Source organism: Canis lupus, chromosome 24, assembly GCF_003254725.2.
Source record: "Canis lupus dingo isolate Sandy chromosome 24, ASM325472v2, whole genome shotgun sequence".
Taxonomy (NCBI): Eukaryota; Metazoa; Chordata; class Mammalia; order Carnivora; family Canidae; genus Canis; species Canis lupus.
In genome coordinates this window covers 21,294,389-21,312,775 of record NC_064266.1, presented here as the reverse complement: position 1 = coordinate 21,312,775, position 18,387 = coordinate 21,294,389, and the positions used below count along the sequence as shown (strand labels likewise).

Sequence of the window (18,387 nt, the reverse complement as noted above, 5' to 3'; positions counted from 1 at the left end):
AGTCTTGTAAAGAAGTTTACCAGCTGAGAAAAAGCACATTTAGGGAAGAAGGCACATGTCTGTGTGAAGGTATAACACACACGATTGCCTTTCAGAGTGGTTCCTGGGAGGGAGTTCAAAATATGCAAGGATAGAAAAACATTACAAAGCACTTTCCTCTAAGGACAGAGCCTCTGCTTTAAAAAGTTCCTGGACCCTTCCCTCCTAAGTACCCATTTACCCCAATAAGATGTACCTCCCAAGGGGCCTGATAGAATTAAAAACATGAAGTAACAAAATCAGGGAGGGGAAGAAAAACATGTTTATTCCATTCCAGTTTATGGAGGACTTAAAAAGTGTACCACATGGCATTCTGTTATTATCAGCACTGACAAGGGAAGACAGTGCCTTAACAGCAGCTCTGCCCTAAAGTCTGCTGATGGCTGCTGCAAAGCTCCCTGTCAGTCCATGGTCTTCCTCATGATTGCATGGTTAATGAAGCTTCCACCCTTTGTAGAGACAGGCTCCTTAACTCAAAATTCATTTTGTGCAGAGATGAGGAAAGAATCTGATATATTAACTGTTCCTCAGGTAAGCCATGACTTAAATTCTATCTTAGTATTTAACTATCTTTATTTTCTGATTAAAATAGAAAGAAGGGGGGAGAGGGCAAAGAGGCAAAAGAAAGTATACTGTGCTGATACTAGTCAGAGTTAAGACTCATTAAAGGTTGACTGATGTGAGTTCAAAGGAAATAACTACATGGAATCAGAGCAAGATATGCATGAGTCTCATTATTAGCCTCAATAATGTAGGAAAACAATTCTCAACAAGACTGGAGTCCACACTTGTCAAGTATGCTGCTGTGCATGAGCAGGTAAAGTCTGGAGAAATGGGTTCTTTCTATTGCCCTGGTGACAAGGAAAGAAGGCTCCTGGTTTCATGAAAAGAGCAGCTCCTCTTCCTAGGTGGTGCCTGTAGCTCACAGCTGAGGTTAGCAGTGGAATCGAGTGGAGAACTTGGGAGAAACAGGCACAGTCAGAGGCTGGTCACTTGACTTTACTTCCACACCCTGGTATTTGCGTATTGGATTTGCCTTGTGTACCTGCAGAGTAAGGAAAGATAGTTACCACTGATCAGGATATGAGAACTATGCATATAGTTGTTTTAATCTTTTTCTTCTTGAGAAAATGCTTACATAGTCTTACAGATCCAAGTCACTAATCCAAAGGTGGGGGTGGTGGAGGAGGCGAGGCAACACAGCATAATGGAAAAACACACGAACTTTGGAGCCAAGTAGGTTTCTATTCAGATCTTGCGGGATCCCTCAACTTGCATTAAAGAACATTAAGCCTAACTCCAACTTGATTGTTTATTACAGAAAAGAGATATATTAAGAATCTGCCAGAGGAGGGGGTGGGGGGATAGGTTAACATTAAGGAGGGCGGGATCCCTGGGTGGCACAGCGGTTTGGCGCCTGCCTTTGGCCCAGGGCGCGATCCTGGAGACCCGGGATCGAATCCCACGTTGGGCTCCCGGTGCATGGAGCCTGCTTCTCCCTCTGCCTGTGTCTCTGCCTCTCTCTCTCTCTGTCTCTTTCTCTCTCTCTCTCTGTGACTATCATAAATAAATAAAAATTTTTAAAAAATAAAAATAAATAAAAAAAAACATCAAGGAGGGCATGTGATGTAATGAGTACTGGGTATTATATAAGACTGATGAATCACTAAACTCTACCTTTGAAACTAATAATACACTATATGTAAAACAACAACAACCCCAAAAAATGAATCTGTCAGGGGACCATCTTAAGCTTATTGAGTCTTAATATTCACCAAAACCATAGACAAAACAAACAAACAAAAAACAACAACAAAAAACCCCCCCAATAACCAGGAAGAGTTGCTGGAAGAAGGCCATCCATCCTTCTGGGCAGTCTAAAATCAATCCTGTATTAAGTCAGGTTAGACGACAGCTAACTAGCATTGCCTAAACTGTACTTTAGCAAAGCCTATACTGAGAATCACTGTAAGTAGCACCTCTATGATGGGGATAAACACAAGAGGCAGTACCAAGTGTTGAAGAAAAATCAAAGAACTTCAGGCTGGAAAAAAGGCTGGTTTTGTGAACATATTCTAGAGCAGGGACTATATTATTTTTTTCACTTAATCAGCAAATGGCAGCTTGGATTTTGCCAAGAAGCTAGTCCCTTTAATAATTTGTCTCTAGAGCCTTCCTTGAGGTCACAGTCATCTCTGTCAACAGCAGTATCAACAGCTGGCCTAGGCTTTTTATTTGTTTATTTAATTTATTTTTAAAAATTTATTTGTTCAGAAGAGACACAGAGAGAGAGAGAGAGAGAGGCAGAGACACAGGCCGAGGGAGAAGCAGGCTCCACACAGGGAGCCCGATGCAGGACTCGATCCCAGGACTGGGATCATGCCCCAAACCAAAGGCAGATGCTCAAACCACTGAGCCACCCAGGCATCCCTGGCCTGGCCTTTTTAGACAAAACTGCAACAACCTATGAATTTATAATAATGATCCTTTAATCAATCACATGAAGTTCCATCTGAAACTCTTCCCTCATTAATGCAGTTAATGTGGCTTGCTGCCCTCCTAATGAAAAAGTCCTTAATGTGAATTAAGCTTTTTTTCTGGATAACTTAATAACTAAATCATCATGCACTGAAGTGTAAATATTGAAGGTCACATAGACTAATATGCACTATCACCAAAAGGAATCTAAGTCAATTAAGAGGAAAATGAAAATATAGTTGCCACATAATTCTCATGTCCTTCTCTAACTACATGTTCTTGTCTAAGTTATAAAATCACATTGGTTTTCTTAAGTCTAAAGGAAATAATAAAATATAAAGATAAGTTAGATAAACATAAAAGTCCTAGGAATGCATCACTGTGCATGCTATGCCATATGATATCCTTCTTATGAAGACCCCTGGAAGAAATTCTGTCTGAATTCAGTTATCAAGAATAATTTTTTTTTTTTTAAACTAGCTGATTTATATTTCATGAACACTGAGAGTTTTGTAACCAACAGGTTGGTTCCTAAAAAGCCAAAATTATGGCTCAAACTTAGCGGATACATGGATCACAATGTGCACAGTTTTAATGCTGTTCACATCACAACTTTGTTACTATTCTTGGTTTGTGTAATTTTCTGCTTTCACTCATCTTTGATATGTCCTTGTAGGCCACCTTAGATCCTTTCTGGAACAAGGCAAGGTACAGATAAAACAAAAAGAAGACAACCATGGGTTAGTGAATGCTCATGCTGCCCAGTTACCAGTTCTTTCCGTAGCCTGGCCAGCTCCTCCCTCTTCTGCTCTTCCTCCTGGTGCCTGGCCTCCTCCAACTGCTGGACTTTCTGAGCTTCTACCTCAGCCATTCTCTTTTCCAGTTCCTGTCGCTCCTTGGCTCTCTTCTCGGTGGCCAGCTGAAAAGGTTCCTGAACTAGAGAACCAGAAAGGCCCTCTGAGTACAGAAACAGAGAGAATATTGGTGCACAAGCAGGATTTGCATAAACCTATCCCCCTTGATACAGCAACAAAAAGGTTAAACTCTAGGGAAGCCCTGTTAGCAGAAAGGTGGAGTACACCACATACAAAAAGTCCTAGAATTTTAACAGTTGGAAGGTCCTGGAAACCATCTAATTAGGAGAAAAGCAAAGACCCACACAGATGAAACAGCTTGCTCAAAACTACATAGTAATTCTGAGATAGATGTAGGGAGGAGAATTCAATTTTCTGACATCCTACCCAGTGCTTAAGGAATCAAACGTTTATATCTAAGCCGTGTTACATGATGAACTCCAGAAAGAAGTCCTGGCTCTTCTTCCCACACTTACTACTCTTTGGGTAAGTAAGGCCCCTAACTGCTGTTGAAATGTCAGCTGCCTTTGCCCAGGCTCTTGTTCTGGACCCAACACACGTGGCAAACTTAACACAGCTGCTGGGTTCAACAAAGACAAAAAACCTCGTCTAAGAAGAGAACAACTAGAGCCTCTAAAGGCAAATGCTTCTGGTTGACACAGCTGATACTGTCATAACTGAGTCCAAGCATACCCCCTGGGAAGTCTGACAATTCTGCCCTGATTCCCCAAGAGAACATATAACACTACCAGCAATGGATTTCTTCTCTTTCTTGGGAACAAAGGGCTCCTGGGAGATGACAGTGTTTGGACGAGCCTTGAAGCAAGCCGCTTCTTTCTGCTGTTTCAGTTCTTCCTCCAGCTAATAGAAACAAAGTCTGTTAGATAAGCAACAGCATTGGGGCACCTGGGTGGCTCAGTTGGTTAAGTGTCTGCCTTGGGCTCAGACCATGATCCTGGAGTCCTGGGATCAAGCCCCACATCAGGTTCCCCACTCAGCGGGGAGTCTGTTCTTCCTCATGTCCTCATGTTCACTCTCACTCCCTCTCTCAAATAAATAAAAATCTTAAAAAAAAAAAGATAAGCAAAAGCATAACTATCCATGACTGCTGCCTCAGTAACTCAAGACTAATGTTTCTAAATGACTTCATCTAAACCCCAGTTAAAATCTCCTTTACACTGAGTAGATCACACTGACAACCTCTGAATCCACTGAAAACTAGAAAATATCTTTAAGGTACTTTTAAGGTCTATCTGAACATCACAAAAGTAAACATGTGGACATTATATACCCTTGGATGGGATCATCTATAAAATATTCTCTCTCTCCTAAACCCCAAAAGAATCTAACCAGAATTTTTTTTTTTTTTAAGATTTTATTTATTTAGGGGATCCCTGGATCGCTCAGCAGTTTGGCGCCTGCCTTTGGTCCAGGGAGCGATCCTGGAGTCCCGGGATTGAGTCCCTCATCGGGCTCCCAGCGTGGAGCCTGCTTCTCCCTCTGCCTGTGTCTCTGCCTCTCTCTCTCTATGTCTATCATGAATGAATAAATAAAATCTTAAAAAAAACAAAAAACAAAAACAAGATTTTATTTATTTATTTGAGAGAAAGTGAGAGAGCATAAGTGAGGGGGGAGGGCAGAGAGGAGAGAGAGAGAGAAGCAGACTCCCCGCTGAGCAAGGAGCCCGACTCAGGGCTCAATTTCAGGACCCTGAGATAATGACCTAAGGTGAAGGCAGTCAATTAGCCAACTGAGCCACCCAGGTGCCCCAAATCTAACCAGAATTTTATCAAGTCTCTAGATCTAACTACTCATTTATAGGAAATACAGAAGGTACAGGAACACATTAAATAACACCATGAGACTACAATGATCAAAGTCAGGATTGTGGAAAATTTATAGGACAAACAAGCCAGTCTATCCCACAAGTAATATGTAAATAGAGAAGCCTATAGAGAAAAAGGGATTTAGAGATTTATCAAACAAATGCAATATGTGGGCCTTATTTGGATCCTGATTTGAACAATTCAACTGTCTAAAAAAATTATTAGAGATTTGAGGATTTAAGAACCCTATTTGTCACTACTAAGGGATTACTAATAATCTTTTTATGTGTGATAGTATTATGGGGTTTTTATACTTATTTATTTATTTTTAAAGATTCCACCCATTTATTCATGAGAGACACACACACAGAGAGAGAGAGAGAGGCAGAGACACAGGCAGAGGGAGAAACAGGCTCCATGCAGGAAGCCCGACTCGGGACTCGACCTCAGCACTCCAGGATCACGCCCTGGGCCAAAGGCAGGTGCCAAACCACTGAGCCACCCAGGGATCCCCTATACTTACATTTTTAAAGATACATACTGAAGATATAAAGATACATATATTTCCTTGCTGTTTTTGGATGAAATGAGGTGATATCTAGATTTACTTCAAAGTAATCCTTTGTAGAAATATCCAGTATAGAGTTAAGTAGGTAGAAATACGGATGAAATAAGATTATCCATGTTTTGTTCATTATAGAACCAACTGACAGGTTCATGGAGGATCATTACGCTATCCTCTCTACGTTTATGTATGTTTAAAAACTTAAAAAAAATTTTTTTATAGGAAATATCCCACACAGACATTTTGTGTCATGGTCCTGGAAAGATTGATTCACTACTACTTCCAAAACAACAGACCTAAGTTTTCCTAGGGAATACCACCACCAAGGGAGCCTATGTGCAGTCATGTAGTCATATCACTTGATTTCCTAGAAAGATTAGCCCAGAACTCCTTTTGGACAGAGTCCACGATAAGTGATGCTACAAAAACATGGACAAACTTAGGGGTTCAGGGGAATTTTTTTTCCAAATAGGGAAGAATTAGATCCCAATTATACCAGCCAACAACCAATTAATTGTTTTTAATCATCTGTCATCTACAAAGAGCAAACAGCACACTATGTTGAGAAAACAGCACACTATACTGAGGATCTATTCTCACCATACTGTTTCTTATCAAAACACCAACAAAAAGGGCTGAACACATAATGAACAAATCTAATAGTGGAATAGATAAGATCTTAAACTCTTGATGCAAAAAATGCCTGTCGGTTTTCACATTCCCCAGATGATCACTGGGAGAAGAGGTCAGCAAACTTCAGCCTGTAGGCCAAACATAGCTTGCAATCCCTTTTTGTATAGCCCTTGAGCGAAGACTGATTTTCACATTTTCAAAGGGTTTAAACACACACACACACACACACACACACACACACACACATCCAGAATATGTGACAGACTATATGTAACCTAAAATATTTACCATCTAAAATATTTACCTAATCTAAAATATTTACCATCTGGTCTTTTGTTTTTTATTATTTAAAGATTTATTTATGAGAGAGATAGTGTGCGCACAAGCAGGGGAGAGGCAAAGGGAAGGGGGAGACAAGCAGACTCCCTGCTGAGCAGGGAGCCCTACCATGGGGCTCAATCCCAGAATTCTGAGACCATGACCTAAGCTGAAATCAAGAATTGGATGCTTAACCAACTGAGCCACCCAGGCACCCTATTATCTGGTTTTTTATAGAGAAAGTCTGATTCTTGATTTAGAGTGAGAGCTCCTGAAGTAATTCAGTATGTTAGTTCTCACATGAGCTTCAGGGTAGTGGGTCTACCTATTCTAACACACCAACAATGAAGCAATGAACATTTCAGCTGCTCTCCCCGTTCCCCACCTGATGCTTCCATGTCTGTGCCTTCAGAGCACCTCTTCTGTCAGTCTCCAAGCAGAAAGGCTCAATCTGAGTTACGTTCTTCACCTTCTTCTCTGGCAGGTTAATGGTGTCAAAATGAGGCAAAGGAAGCGCCTTAAACTTGGGCACCTAATAGAAACGAAGACATAAGCCTTAAGACCCTAAGGTTTCTCCAGCCAGAAAGTAAGAACTGCTCCAGAATATCTGGATGAATCTGAAATATAGGAAAGGCCAGTTTTCAAAGCAGCATGGTATGTACAGCAGAAAGAATAAGGGGCTCAAAAGGAAATCTAGGTTATCCTCCCAATATTGCCAATAACTGGCAACACGATCATGGGCAAGTCGCTTAATCTCCTTGTGCCAGAAGGGTTATTAAAAACTTCCCCTATTTATACTTCATAAGGTTCTTAGAGGGATCAAAGGAAGTCAGTGATTTTATAGCTAAAAGTGCAACATAAAAGATTATCTGTGACAGATCAAAGAACCGTATTATGTTACTTGCAGAAATGGAAACACCTACCTCTCCTTTCTGCAGTTCTTTTATTTTCTTCTCCTTCTGTAACTGACGTTCTTTGTCTCGAGAATCAAAAGAAAAAGGACATATTTCCACAGTTCTTGCCTCTGGGATTTGGGGCTTAAAAGGTACCCCATAATGTGGCACAGGTTGAGCTCTTATCACTACCGGCTCCTCCTCTTCCTAAGGGAAAAACTGTAGTTTAGACACAAGTTCTCTCTTACCTCCTCAGAATGTGGAGTAAAAAGACGGTATTTGAAAGAAATCGTTAAGGCAAGTCACTCAACCTCCATAGGTGTCTTTGCTTCCTTTTCTACCAAAGAGAGATAATACCTAAGTCATCTACCACTTCATAGGGGGGAGACCAGTGTGAAAGCATTTGATAAAGGACTAACACAATTACTCTTAAAGGATCTAAAGTTTATCACAGGGAGTTGTAAAAACGAAATGAGATCAAACAGTGTGAACAAAATGAAGAACAGAAGAGAGGTACTAACTAAGCATATATCTTGGCCTCTTCTTTGACCCAGCCTCCAGACTCCACTAAAACATGTGACTGGGAGTTAATGGTTGCCAAACCCAGAATAGGACCAAGTAAGCTGTTTGGGTTCAAGCTGGTAACATAAGATTACCGTGTGTTTTAGTTTCAGATGAACCTATAAAAAGGCTTGAGATCTGCTATAAAATTACCCTAACTCTGGATATTTATAGATAAAATGGGAGCTGTAATAAGAAACTAGCCTGATCAATGACAGTTTATGTAAAAAAAAAAAAAAAAAAAAGACAGTTTATGTATTCCAATTTCATGAACCATCACCACCCAGTAACCTTAGCAACCCTTGGGTTAATGGAGTTCAAACAAGGCAGATATAACTGCTTAGTATTAATTTTATTATTCATTCATTCATTCATTCTTAGTATGAATTTTAAAAGTCCCCTACTAAATGGTCACAATAGCTCAGGAAAAATAAAATACAGGGCTTGGCAACTTTCGATCCAAGTTATGACAGGCTGATTTTCAATACTATAGAAATGGACAAGCCTCTAATAAGTTGTAACCAGTCACTACTGAAACCCAGAAGATTCATATCCTTACCAACTACTTTGCTCTTGGGAGAGCAAAAAAGATGATCAAGTGTTCATACCCACTGTTAAAGACAACTCCAGATAAGAGTGACTGCCTTGACTTCCATTAAGCTTAAGAAAGAAGAATGTTAAAAAAAAAAAAAAAAGAAGAAGAAGAAGAAGAAGAAGAAGAAGAAGAAGAAGAAGAAGAAGAAGAAGAAGAAGAAGAAGAAGAAGAAGAAGAAGAAGAATGTTTAAATTGATGAAGTAAAAGGAAGAAAATTCCCTCTATCCCAGGGAATCACCTCATCTTCTTTGGTGGGCATTCGGATTCTGTTCTTCAACGCAAAGGCTGGTGACTTGGGAACAGTGATGGGAAGTACTTTCTTTTCAGGAACACCCTGCAAGGAGTAAGCAATTCAGTTAGACATCACAGAACAATCTCTATTAGGCTGTGTAGTAAGATCAAATCCCTCTCAGGGCACCTGTGTGGCTCAGCTGGTTGAGTGTCATGATACCCCTCTGTGTGGTTCAGCTTGGGTCATGATACCCCTCTGCCTCTGCCTGCCAATACCCTTGCTTGTGCTCTGTCAAATAAATAAAATCTTAAAAAAAAAAAAAAAAGAAAGAAAGAAAGAAAAGAAAAAGATCAAATCCCTCTTCTTAAGGGGGAATTCATATACCAGGAATAAAAAAAAAGGCTAGCAATTTAGTATGTTGCTGTTTACCCAAGTAAGACAAAGGCACCCTGTAACACAGTAGCATTCCAGAGGTAGATTATCATACAAAAGAGTAGCAAATAATAAGGGCATGGCTGGAGTACTATATTCAGTAAAAATAGGATTCATCACAATCTTTTTCGGTACTTATGAAAAACACACACCAGAACTGAAAAACTAATGCCAAAATTGTATTGCTTCTTTCCCTTTCTATAATCTCTCAAATACAAAAATAAAAAAAGACTTCCAAATGTATCCAGAATCAGAGTAGGTATCATCCATTTTCTTAAACCTATTCCTCATACAACTCTACAATGAAAATGTATGTTCAAACACATCACCCTTGGGGTGCCTGACTGGCTCAGTCAGTGGAGCATGTGGCTCTTGATCTCACTGTTGCCAGTCCGAACCCCATGGTAGGTATAGAGATTACTTAAAAGTAAAATATTGGGAAAAAAAATTAAAAATTAATAAATAAATAAATAAAATATTGGGTAGCTCGGGTGGCTCAGTAGTTTAGTGCTGCCTTCAACCCAGGGTGTGGTCCTGGAGATCCGGGACCAAGTCCACATCGGGCTCCCTGCATGGAGCCTGCTTCTCCCTCTGCCTGTGTCTCTACCTCTCTGTGTGTATCTCATAAATAAATAAATAAATAAATAAATAAATAAATAAATAAGTAAGTAAGTAAGTAAGTAAGTAAGTAAGTAAAATCTTTAAAAATAAAAATCAAATATTAAGGGCAGCCTGGATGGCTCAGCAGTTTAGCGCCGCCTTCAGCCCAGGGCCTGATCCTGGAGACCCGGGATCGAGTCCCACATCAGGCTCCCTACATGGAGCCTGCTTCTCCCTCTGCCTGTGTCTGTGCCTCTCTCGCTCTCTCTGTCTCCAATGAATGAATGAATGAATGAATGAATAAATAAATAAATAAAATATTTTTAGAAATCACCCTCAAAAGGCAAATGGGAAAAGGTATTGGGCAAGTTAGTCAAATTTTCCTCTGCCAAACAAAAAAACAAAAACAAGCAGTTCACAAAGATACATGAGACTCGATCTCAATAATTTTTAAAAATATAAATTAAATCAGGTTATTCTTCACCTATAAGACTGAGTAACATTTTAAAGACTGATTAATACCAGTGTTGACATGTAGGAAGAGAAGCAGGCACTCACATACAGTTGGATAAGAGTATAGGTCATAAATTAGTACAACCTTTGGGAATTAGTTTTTAGATTTTTAAGTAGTCATACTTTCACCCAATATTCTACACCCAGCATTTGACCTCTAGTTTAGTGTTTGCTTTTAGGTATTATTTTAAAATAGTTTTATAAGAATAAAAAATTGCAAAAAATTATTTATCAAGAAAGGATCAGTTAAATCCTTTTTTAAATTGTGGTGCAGCCACACAAAAGAATATTATACAGCCATGAAAATGAATTAAATAAATCTTTATTACTGACATATTACAGTGTTCATAATATTGAAGGGAGAGGGACAAGTTGCTGAAATAGGGAATATTATTTTTTGTTTTTAAAATATCTGTAATTAACTTAAGCATAGAAAATAAAAATCTGAGAACAGCTATTAACTCTCATACCTCTTTGAGAGTAGATTAAGAGAAGCAACTAATTTTTCTATATTCCATAATTCTCACACATTCAACTACTCTGAGGATTTTTTCCTTTATGATTCCAAAACACTGTCAACATTTCAAATCCTCAGACTGAGTTACATGTACTATATTGTGCACATCATTCAAAACTAACATATTCTAGAAAGTCGTTCCTTAAGCACTTCCTGATTCTCATAGAATTTATCACAAATTTGGCAGTTAATCCTAACTACAAAATGGTATCTCTTGGGCTTTTCTAAACAAAGTATACAATCAAATCAATTAAAAAACAAAATCAAAACTGCTGTATCATTTACAACAGCCAAACCACAGAAGCAGTCCAAGTATTAACTGATAGGTAAATGGATAAAGATGTGGTGATATATACGCACAGCACCCTCCCCAATACCAATGGCATATTATCCAGCCATTACAAAAAGAATGAAATCTTGCCATTTACAACAACATGGATGGAGTCAGAGAGTAGAGTGCTAAACAAAGTCAGTCAGTCAGAGAAAGAAAAATACCATATGATTTCACTTGTGCATAATTTAAAAAACAAATGAGCAAAGGAAAAGAGAGAGACTCTTAACTATAGAGAACAAACTAATGGTTGGTTACTGGAGGGGAGGTCGGTAGGGGGATGGGAGAAATAGGGGATGGGGGTTAAAGAGTATATTTATCATGATAAAAAAGTAAAATAAAATGGTAAAATCAAACTCTTATTTGTTACATTCACATGTGTATGTTGCCTCCCTCAACCCTCCATTCTGCTTTCTCTCTCTCTCTTCACCACCATACACAGGCTACACCACTGATTCCCTGTACCAGTCTACTAGCCCTGTAATAGTCTTTCAGCTTCTCATTTCATTCCTCCAACCCATCTTCTATACATACTCAGAATTATTTGTCTAAGACACGTTGGATCACATAACTTCCTAACTTAAAATTCTTTAGTGGCTCCCTATGCTACCTACAATAGAAGAACAAATTTCTTGCCATAAAGTACAAGGTGCTTCATAATATGGTGTCCTGCCTGACTCTCCAGCCTCATCTCTTGCTCCTCCCTGCAGCTCACCCACCAACCACGAACTACTAACAGTTGCCAAAATGTTAATGCTGGTTCTCTCAATACTTTTGTTTGTGCTCTCTCTGAAATGTCCTAGATGCTTGGAAGCACCTAAGCTTTCTTTTCAAGCTTCCACTGAAGCATCTTGTCTTTTATAAAGGCTTTCAACTGATTTCTCCACTCCCAGAACCTACAAAATGATCCCTCTTTCCCCATATATAGTTTCATGACAGTACATACAAAACTTCACAGCACTTGTATATTTAGATGCTCAACTCCTACTAGCCTTCAAGAGTGGGTAGTGTTATTTCATTAATCCCTAGTACCTAACAAAGACCTTGGCAAGTATAAGGCAGTCAGTGAATAAATACAGTAAAAATAAATAACAGAATTTATACCTTGGACACTAAGACTCTTGGACTTTGATTTATACCTTGGGAGAGAGATTTCTCCTTAATCCCAACAATGCTGTAACTGCTCAGAACATGTTTGGAATGTCTTTCTTGGAGTGGTCTTCAAAGTTAGTTTTTAAGCAATGCAAGGTAGTTGCAAGGTAGTTGCTCAGTATTTACTTTTAATTAAGCAAAACTATTTCTAGCTCTACTATCTTGGACTACTTAGTTTTAGTTCCAAATGATTTAGTTTAGCTCTTAAAAGCAAATTAATCTTTAAAACATGAACATTTGCCATTGTTGAAGAGATCCAAGACTGCAGACCACAGGCTCCAAGACAAGGTAGTTGCTCAGTATTTACTTTTAATTAAGCAAAAGTATTTCTAGCTCTACTATCTTGGACTACTTAGTTTTAGTTCCAAATGATTTAGTTTAGCTCTTAAAAGCAAATTAATCTTTTAAAATATGAACATTTGCCATTGTTGAAGAGATCCAAGACTGTAGACCACAGGCTCCAAGACAAGTGGCTTTTCCAAAATGCTTTGTACATGGGGAGATCCCTGGGTGCTCAGTGGTTTAGCACCTGCCTTCGGCCCAGGGTGTAATCCTGGAGTCCTGGAATCGAGTCCCACATCGGGCTCCCTGCATGGAGCCTGCTTCTCCCTCTGCCTGTGTCTCTGCTTCTCTCTCTCTGTGTCTCTCATGAATAAACAAAATCTTAAAAAAAAAAAAAAGTGCTTTGTACAGTATCAGTCATTGAATGAATTTATATCCTGTCAAGGTGACCACTATAAAGAACATTCATTCTGCTGTGGAAACTGTTTTCTTAAGAAAGCCAGGATCACTAAGCCCAGTGAAATCCCTTAGAGTAGAACTTGTAGTGACACCTGGGTGGCTCAGCGGTTGAGTGTCTACCTTTAGCTGAGGGCATGATCCTGGGGTCCGGGATCAAGTCCCACATCGGGCTCCCTGTGAGGAGCCTGGAACTCTGTGTCTCTGCCTCTTTCTGCGTCCCTCATGAATAAATAAAATCTTAAAAAAAAAAAAAAAAAAAAAGAACTTGTAATCAGAATGACAAAAGTCCATGAAATGGGTCTTCAAATAAAGCTTACATTGTTCTACAGGCAGCCACCAGGCTCTTGCTCTAGCACACCCAGGGTACATGGGAGTGGGAAGAACATGAAGCAAACAAGACTCAGAGGATGGTTCTAGTCCCACTGTGATTCTAATCTGCATAACCTGGGGGGCATTAGAGAACCTTCCACACCTTGGGTTCTTTTTTTTTTTAAGATTGTATTTATTTGACGGCAGCCCCAGTGGCTTAGCGGTTTAGTGCCGCCTTCAGCCCAGGGCGTGATCCTGGAGACCCAGGATCTAGTCCCATATCTAGACCCACATCTAGTCCCTGCATGGAGCCTGCTTCTCCCTCTGCCTGTCTCTCTCTGTCTCTCTAATAAATAAATAAAATCTTAAAAAAAAATAAAAGATTGTATTTATTTGAGAGAGAGAGCATGAGCAGAGGAGGGAAAGAAGCAGACTCCCCACTGAGCGGGGAGCCCTACCTGGGGCTTGATCCCACAACCCTGAGGTCATGACCTGAGTAGAAGGCAGACACTTAACTGACTGAGTCACCTAGGCACCTGGGTTTTTTTGTTTGTTTTTTTAAGATTTTATTTATTTGAGAGAGAGGAAGCACATGAGTGGGGGTAAGTGCGAGATGGAGTAGGAGAGGGGGATGAAGGCTACCTGCTGAGTGTGGAGCCCAACTCAGAGTCTGGACCCAGGACTCTGAGATCATGACCTGAACCAAAGTCAGATGCTTAACTGACTGAGCCACCCAGGTGCCCCTGGGTTGTTGTTCTTTTTTTCCTTTTCATAAAATAAACTAATAGAAATAATACCTGAGGATTCATTTAGTTCTAAAATAATCTCTCTTGAGATCCATGGGTGGCTCAGCGGTTTAACTCCCGCCTTTGGCCCAGGGTGTGATCCTGGAGTCCCAGGATCAAGACCCACATTGGGCTCCCTGCATGGAGCCTGCTTCTCCCTCTGCCTGTCTCTGCCCCTCCCCCTGTGTCTATCATGAATAAATAAATAAATAAAATCTTAAAAAAGGGCTGGGGAACAGATGGGAAGCCCCAATCATGAAAGCAATGATGTGTTGTATAATGGACTGCTGTTCCCTGCCAGGAGGGTGCAAGCAGCTCTTTAATAATAATAATAATAATAATAATAATAAATCTTTAAAAATAAATAAATAAATAAATAATCCCTCTTTTCCTTTCTTCCCCTCTCTGCATCCACCCAGCAGAGATGTGCGTTTTATTTTTTAAAAAGAGTTTATGTATGTATGTATGTACGTATGTGAAACACAGAGAGAGGCAGAGACATAGGCAGAGGGAGAAACAGGCTCTCTACAAAGAGCCTGATGTGGGACTCAATCTCAGGACCCCGAGATCATGACCTGAGCCAAAGGCAGATGCTCAACCACTAAGCCACCCAGGTGCCCTGAGATGTGCATTTTAAAAGAGCAATGGAGGGCAGCCCAGGTGGCTCAGCGGTTTAGCATCCCCTTCAGCCCAGGGCGTGATCCTGGAGACACAGGATCGAGTCCCACGTCGGGCTCCCTGCATGGAGCCTGCTTCTCCCTCTGCCTGTGTGTCTGCCTCTCTCTCTGTGTCTCTCTCATGAATAAATAAATAAAATATTTAAAAAATTAAAAAAAAAAAGAGCAATGGAAATCTCTAACAAATAAGCCACGGAAGAGATATTTATGAGTGGATTCAATCTTCACTAGTTGGGAGAGAGGAAAAGGTGATTCATGACTATCAACTCTGCAGCAACTGCCCACCCACACCTCATCTCTACTGCAATCAATGCCCACTGAGGGCTCAATCGGAAATAAAAACAAAACAAACAAACAAACAAAAAAAAAAACAGGGGCACCTGGGTGGCTCAGTGGGTTAAATGCCCAACTTTTGATGTCATCTCAGGTCATGATCTCTGGGTTGTGAGACAGAGCCCTGCATTGGGCTCCACACTCAGCCCAGAGTCTGCTTGAGAGTCTGTCTCCCTCTCCCTCTTCCCCCTCGTCTTCTCACACTGTCTCTAAACTAATAAATAAATAAATAAATAATAAATAAATAAATAAATAATAAATCTTTAAAAAAATAACAAAATAAAAGTTAAAAAATATTGGGTTTCTAAAAACAAAAGGCTTCTTGTTTTGCTACTTTTTTTGTTGTTGTTGTTTTGTTTTGCTACTTTTAAGTCTTCCTAGTTGTCAGCTCCTTGAGGGCAGGGATGTCATCATTTACATTCCTTTGCATTCTCCATAGGATCTATAAGAAGTAGTAATTGTTTGATGAATGTATGTTGATTGACACTACTTTCCTTATATGTTCACATATCACTCTGTTCTACCAAACTGAAAGCTTTGAGGATGAGTGCTGTGTTTCCCCCATCTCTGAATTCCCAGTACTTAACACAACCTAGGCCAGTGCATTTCAGCTGGTACTGTTACTCACTCAGTTATCCAATATCGGGTTGCTTCTGCAACAATACTAGGTATGGAGGATATGAAAGTAAGTAAGACTGATGTACACCTCCCTGCTTTCAGGGAGCTCACATTCTACTGAAGGAAAGAGACAATGAAAGGGTAACAAATCAGGGATTCCCTGATCTTCACAAGCGCTCTGAAGAAACCTAGCAGAATATGGAGCTAAAGGATATTGGGGGGAAGCTCCTAATGGGAAACTCTGGGAAGGTAGCTCTGAAGAAGTGATATATGGCCAGAAGTGGGCAATATGGGTGGATAGATGGGACATTTAGGGAAAGCAGTCCAAGATCGGGGAGAGAGTGTTCTCTCTATGGCAGGATGTGCCCCCAAATGCCCTGGGATACGAGCACTTAGGAAATTACTGTGAAGCAATGTTATCTCAGGGAGTATGGAAAAAAAAAAAAAAAAAGCCTGCTGGTCTCCCCAAGTCAGCCCTAAAACATCACTGCTAAAATTACTCACTGGCCTCACTGACACCACATCCGCCTCTGTGGTGCCCCAGCTCCCCACTAGATGTGGGCACCAAGTTCACATTTCACACCCTCGAGCTCAAGGTTTTCATCACTCAACCTCTGCCCCAAGAGCCCTTTTTTCAGCTCTGCCTCATGGCCCACTGCTGCCCAAGCCCATCTCTCATCAGCCCTGTTGTCTCCTTGCCACCTATCAACCACAAGTTTAAGAGCACAAGAAGTACCATAAGGACCCATGGAAAGAGCTTCAGCACCGAAGAGACACCAATGAAGAACAATGGTGGCAAACAGATATGCTGCATCTGGGCCCTGGGAAGCAAGCTCTTCTGTTCTGGTGGAAGAGTCCAGAACTAGAAGTTAAGGGACCTAATCTCAATTCTGCCACCAACTTTTATTTTATTTTATTTTTTTTAAAGATTTTATTTATTCATGAGAGACACAGGGAGAGAGGCAGAGACACAAGCAGAGGGAGAAGCAGGCTCCATGCAGGGAGCCCAACGTGGGACTCGATCCCAGGACCCCAGGATCATGCCCTGAGCCAAAGGCAGACGCTCAACCATTGAGCCACCCAGGGATCCCTGCCACCAACTTTTAAAAATGGTTCTATGAGCAAGCCGCTCTCACAGCCTCTCTTTTCTAAAAAATGAAGGGGGTGAGAGAGAAGACACCTAATGTTTCCTATGCTTTGCTTCTCTAGAAACCAATAGCTGAAGTGAAATCACTAGAAATTTTAGAAGGGAGAATTATAAGCAGCCAGTGTCAAACTCAAAAACTGAGTTTGCTAAAATAAATGATGGTAAGTCAGCACTGTGGGGTAGAATAATACAGTGCTCCAGAATATGATGGCTTCAAATCCTGGTTCTGCATACTAGACACCTAAATGTCTCTTCCTTATCTGAAAAATAGGACTAAAGATAAAACCTACCTCTTAAGAATTGTTTCATGAAATAAGTACAATAATCTACACAGAACACTTGGTATAAGGTAAGCATGCGACAAAATGACAGTTATTACTATTAACAACATGACTGCTTACTGTATGTCAGACACCAAGTTCTCATTGGGGCTCTCTCTAACTATCCTGCACATAACAAATCAAAACTCCAGGGGTGGGGCCCAGGAGTCTGTTTATGTAATAAGATCCCCAGAGGATTCTGAGAATCAGCTATTTGGCAAACACTTCCCTGGAGCACATACCACACATCAATTCAGTTGCATCTTACTTACCTAGTGCTTTGCTGATCTGTTTATCCAGAATTCTCAACAAGGCAAACCTGGTACAAGGCTACTCTAAGATCTCACTTAGCTCTTACAGAACTCTAGGCACCCTTGCACATGTACCACTTCACCCTAGCACATCCAAAGTAAAAAAACTGCCAGCCAATTTCCTCAATTAGCATTTCTAAAAATAAGATTCAGGTAAGAATAATATGGAGGAGGATGTTAGCTGGGATGCAGAGTACTTTCTTTAACAGTCACATATTTCCTAAGATCTTTCTATTTAGAGAAGTATCTTCTATTTTAATACAAGAGCACACGGGATCCCTGGGTGGCGCAGCGGTTTGGTGCCTGCCTTTGGCCCAGGGCGCGATCCTGGAGACCCGGGATCGAATCCCACGTCGGGCTCCCAGTGTATGGAGCCTGCTTCTCCCTCTGCCTATGTCTCTGCCTCTCTCTCTGTGTGACTATCATAAATAAATAAATAATTAAAAAAAAAAATACAAGAGCACAAACCCTGAAACTGTACCACCTAGTATCTGTCCCAGCTCTGCCACTGGCTAGTTTATGATCTTGGGCAAGTTATTTAACCTCTATATTTCCTAACTTTAAAACAGATTAATAATAAGACCCATAGTGTTTATCTCACAGGATT

The 18,387-nt window shown here is 40.4% G+C and overlaps 1 protein-coding gene across 13 annotated transcripts in view; it reads right to left on the bottom strand.

Annotated features, from left to right (window-relative positions):
• Positions 1-278: 278 nt before the first annotated feature.
• TPX2 (TPX2 microtubule nucleation factor) overlaps positions 279-18,387 on the bottom strand; it is a 71,836-nt gene continuing 53,727 nt past the window's right edge. For 11 of the 13 annotated variants that reach the window (XM_049100606.1, XM_049100602.1, XM_049100603.1 and 8 more), the window contains 6 exons: positions 9,001-9,096; positions 7,637-7,813; positions 7,099-7,245; positions 4,121-4,232; positions 3,287-3,474; positions 279-1,084 (listed from right to left, as the gene is read on the bottom strand). In XM_049100606.1, the coding sequence (XP_048956563.1) occupies positions 974-1,084; positions 3,287-3,474; positions 4,121-4,232; positions 7,099-7,245; positions 7,637-7,813; positions 9,001-9,096 (831 nt within the window). In that variant the 3' untranslated portion in view covers positions 279-973. The remainder of the gene's footprint in view (positions 1,085-3,286; positions 3,475-4,120; positions 4,233-7,098; positions 7,246-7,636; positions 7,814-9,000; positions 9,097-18,387) is intronic. The other 2 variants (XM_049100607.1, XM_025469645.3) reach the window with 1 other exon arrangement.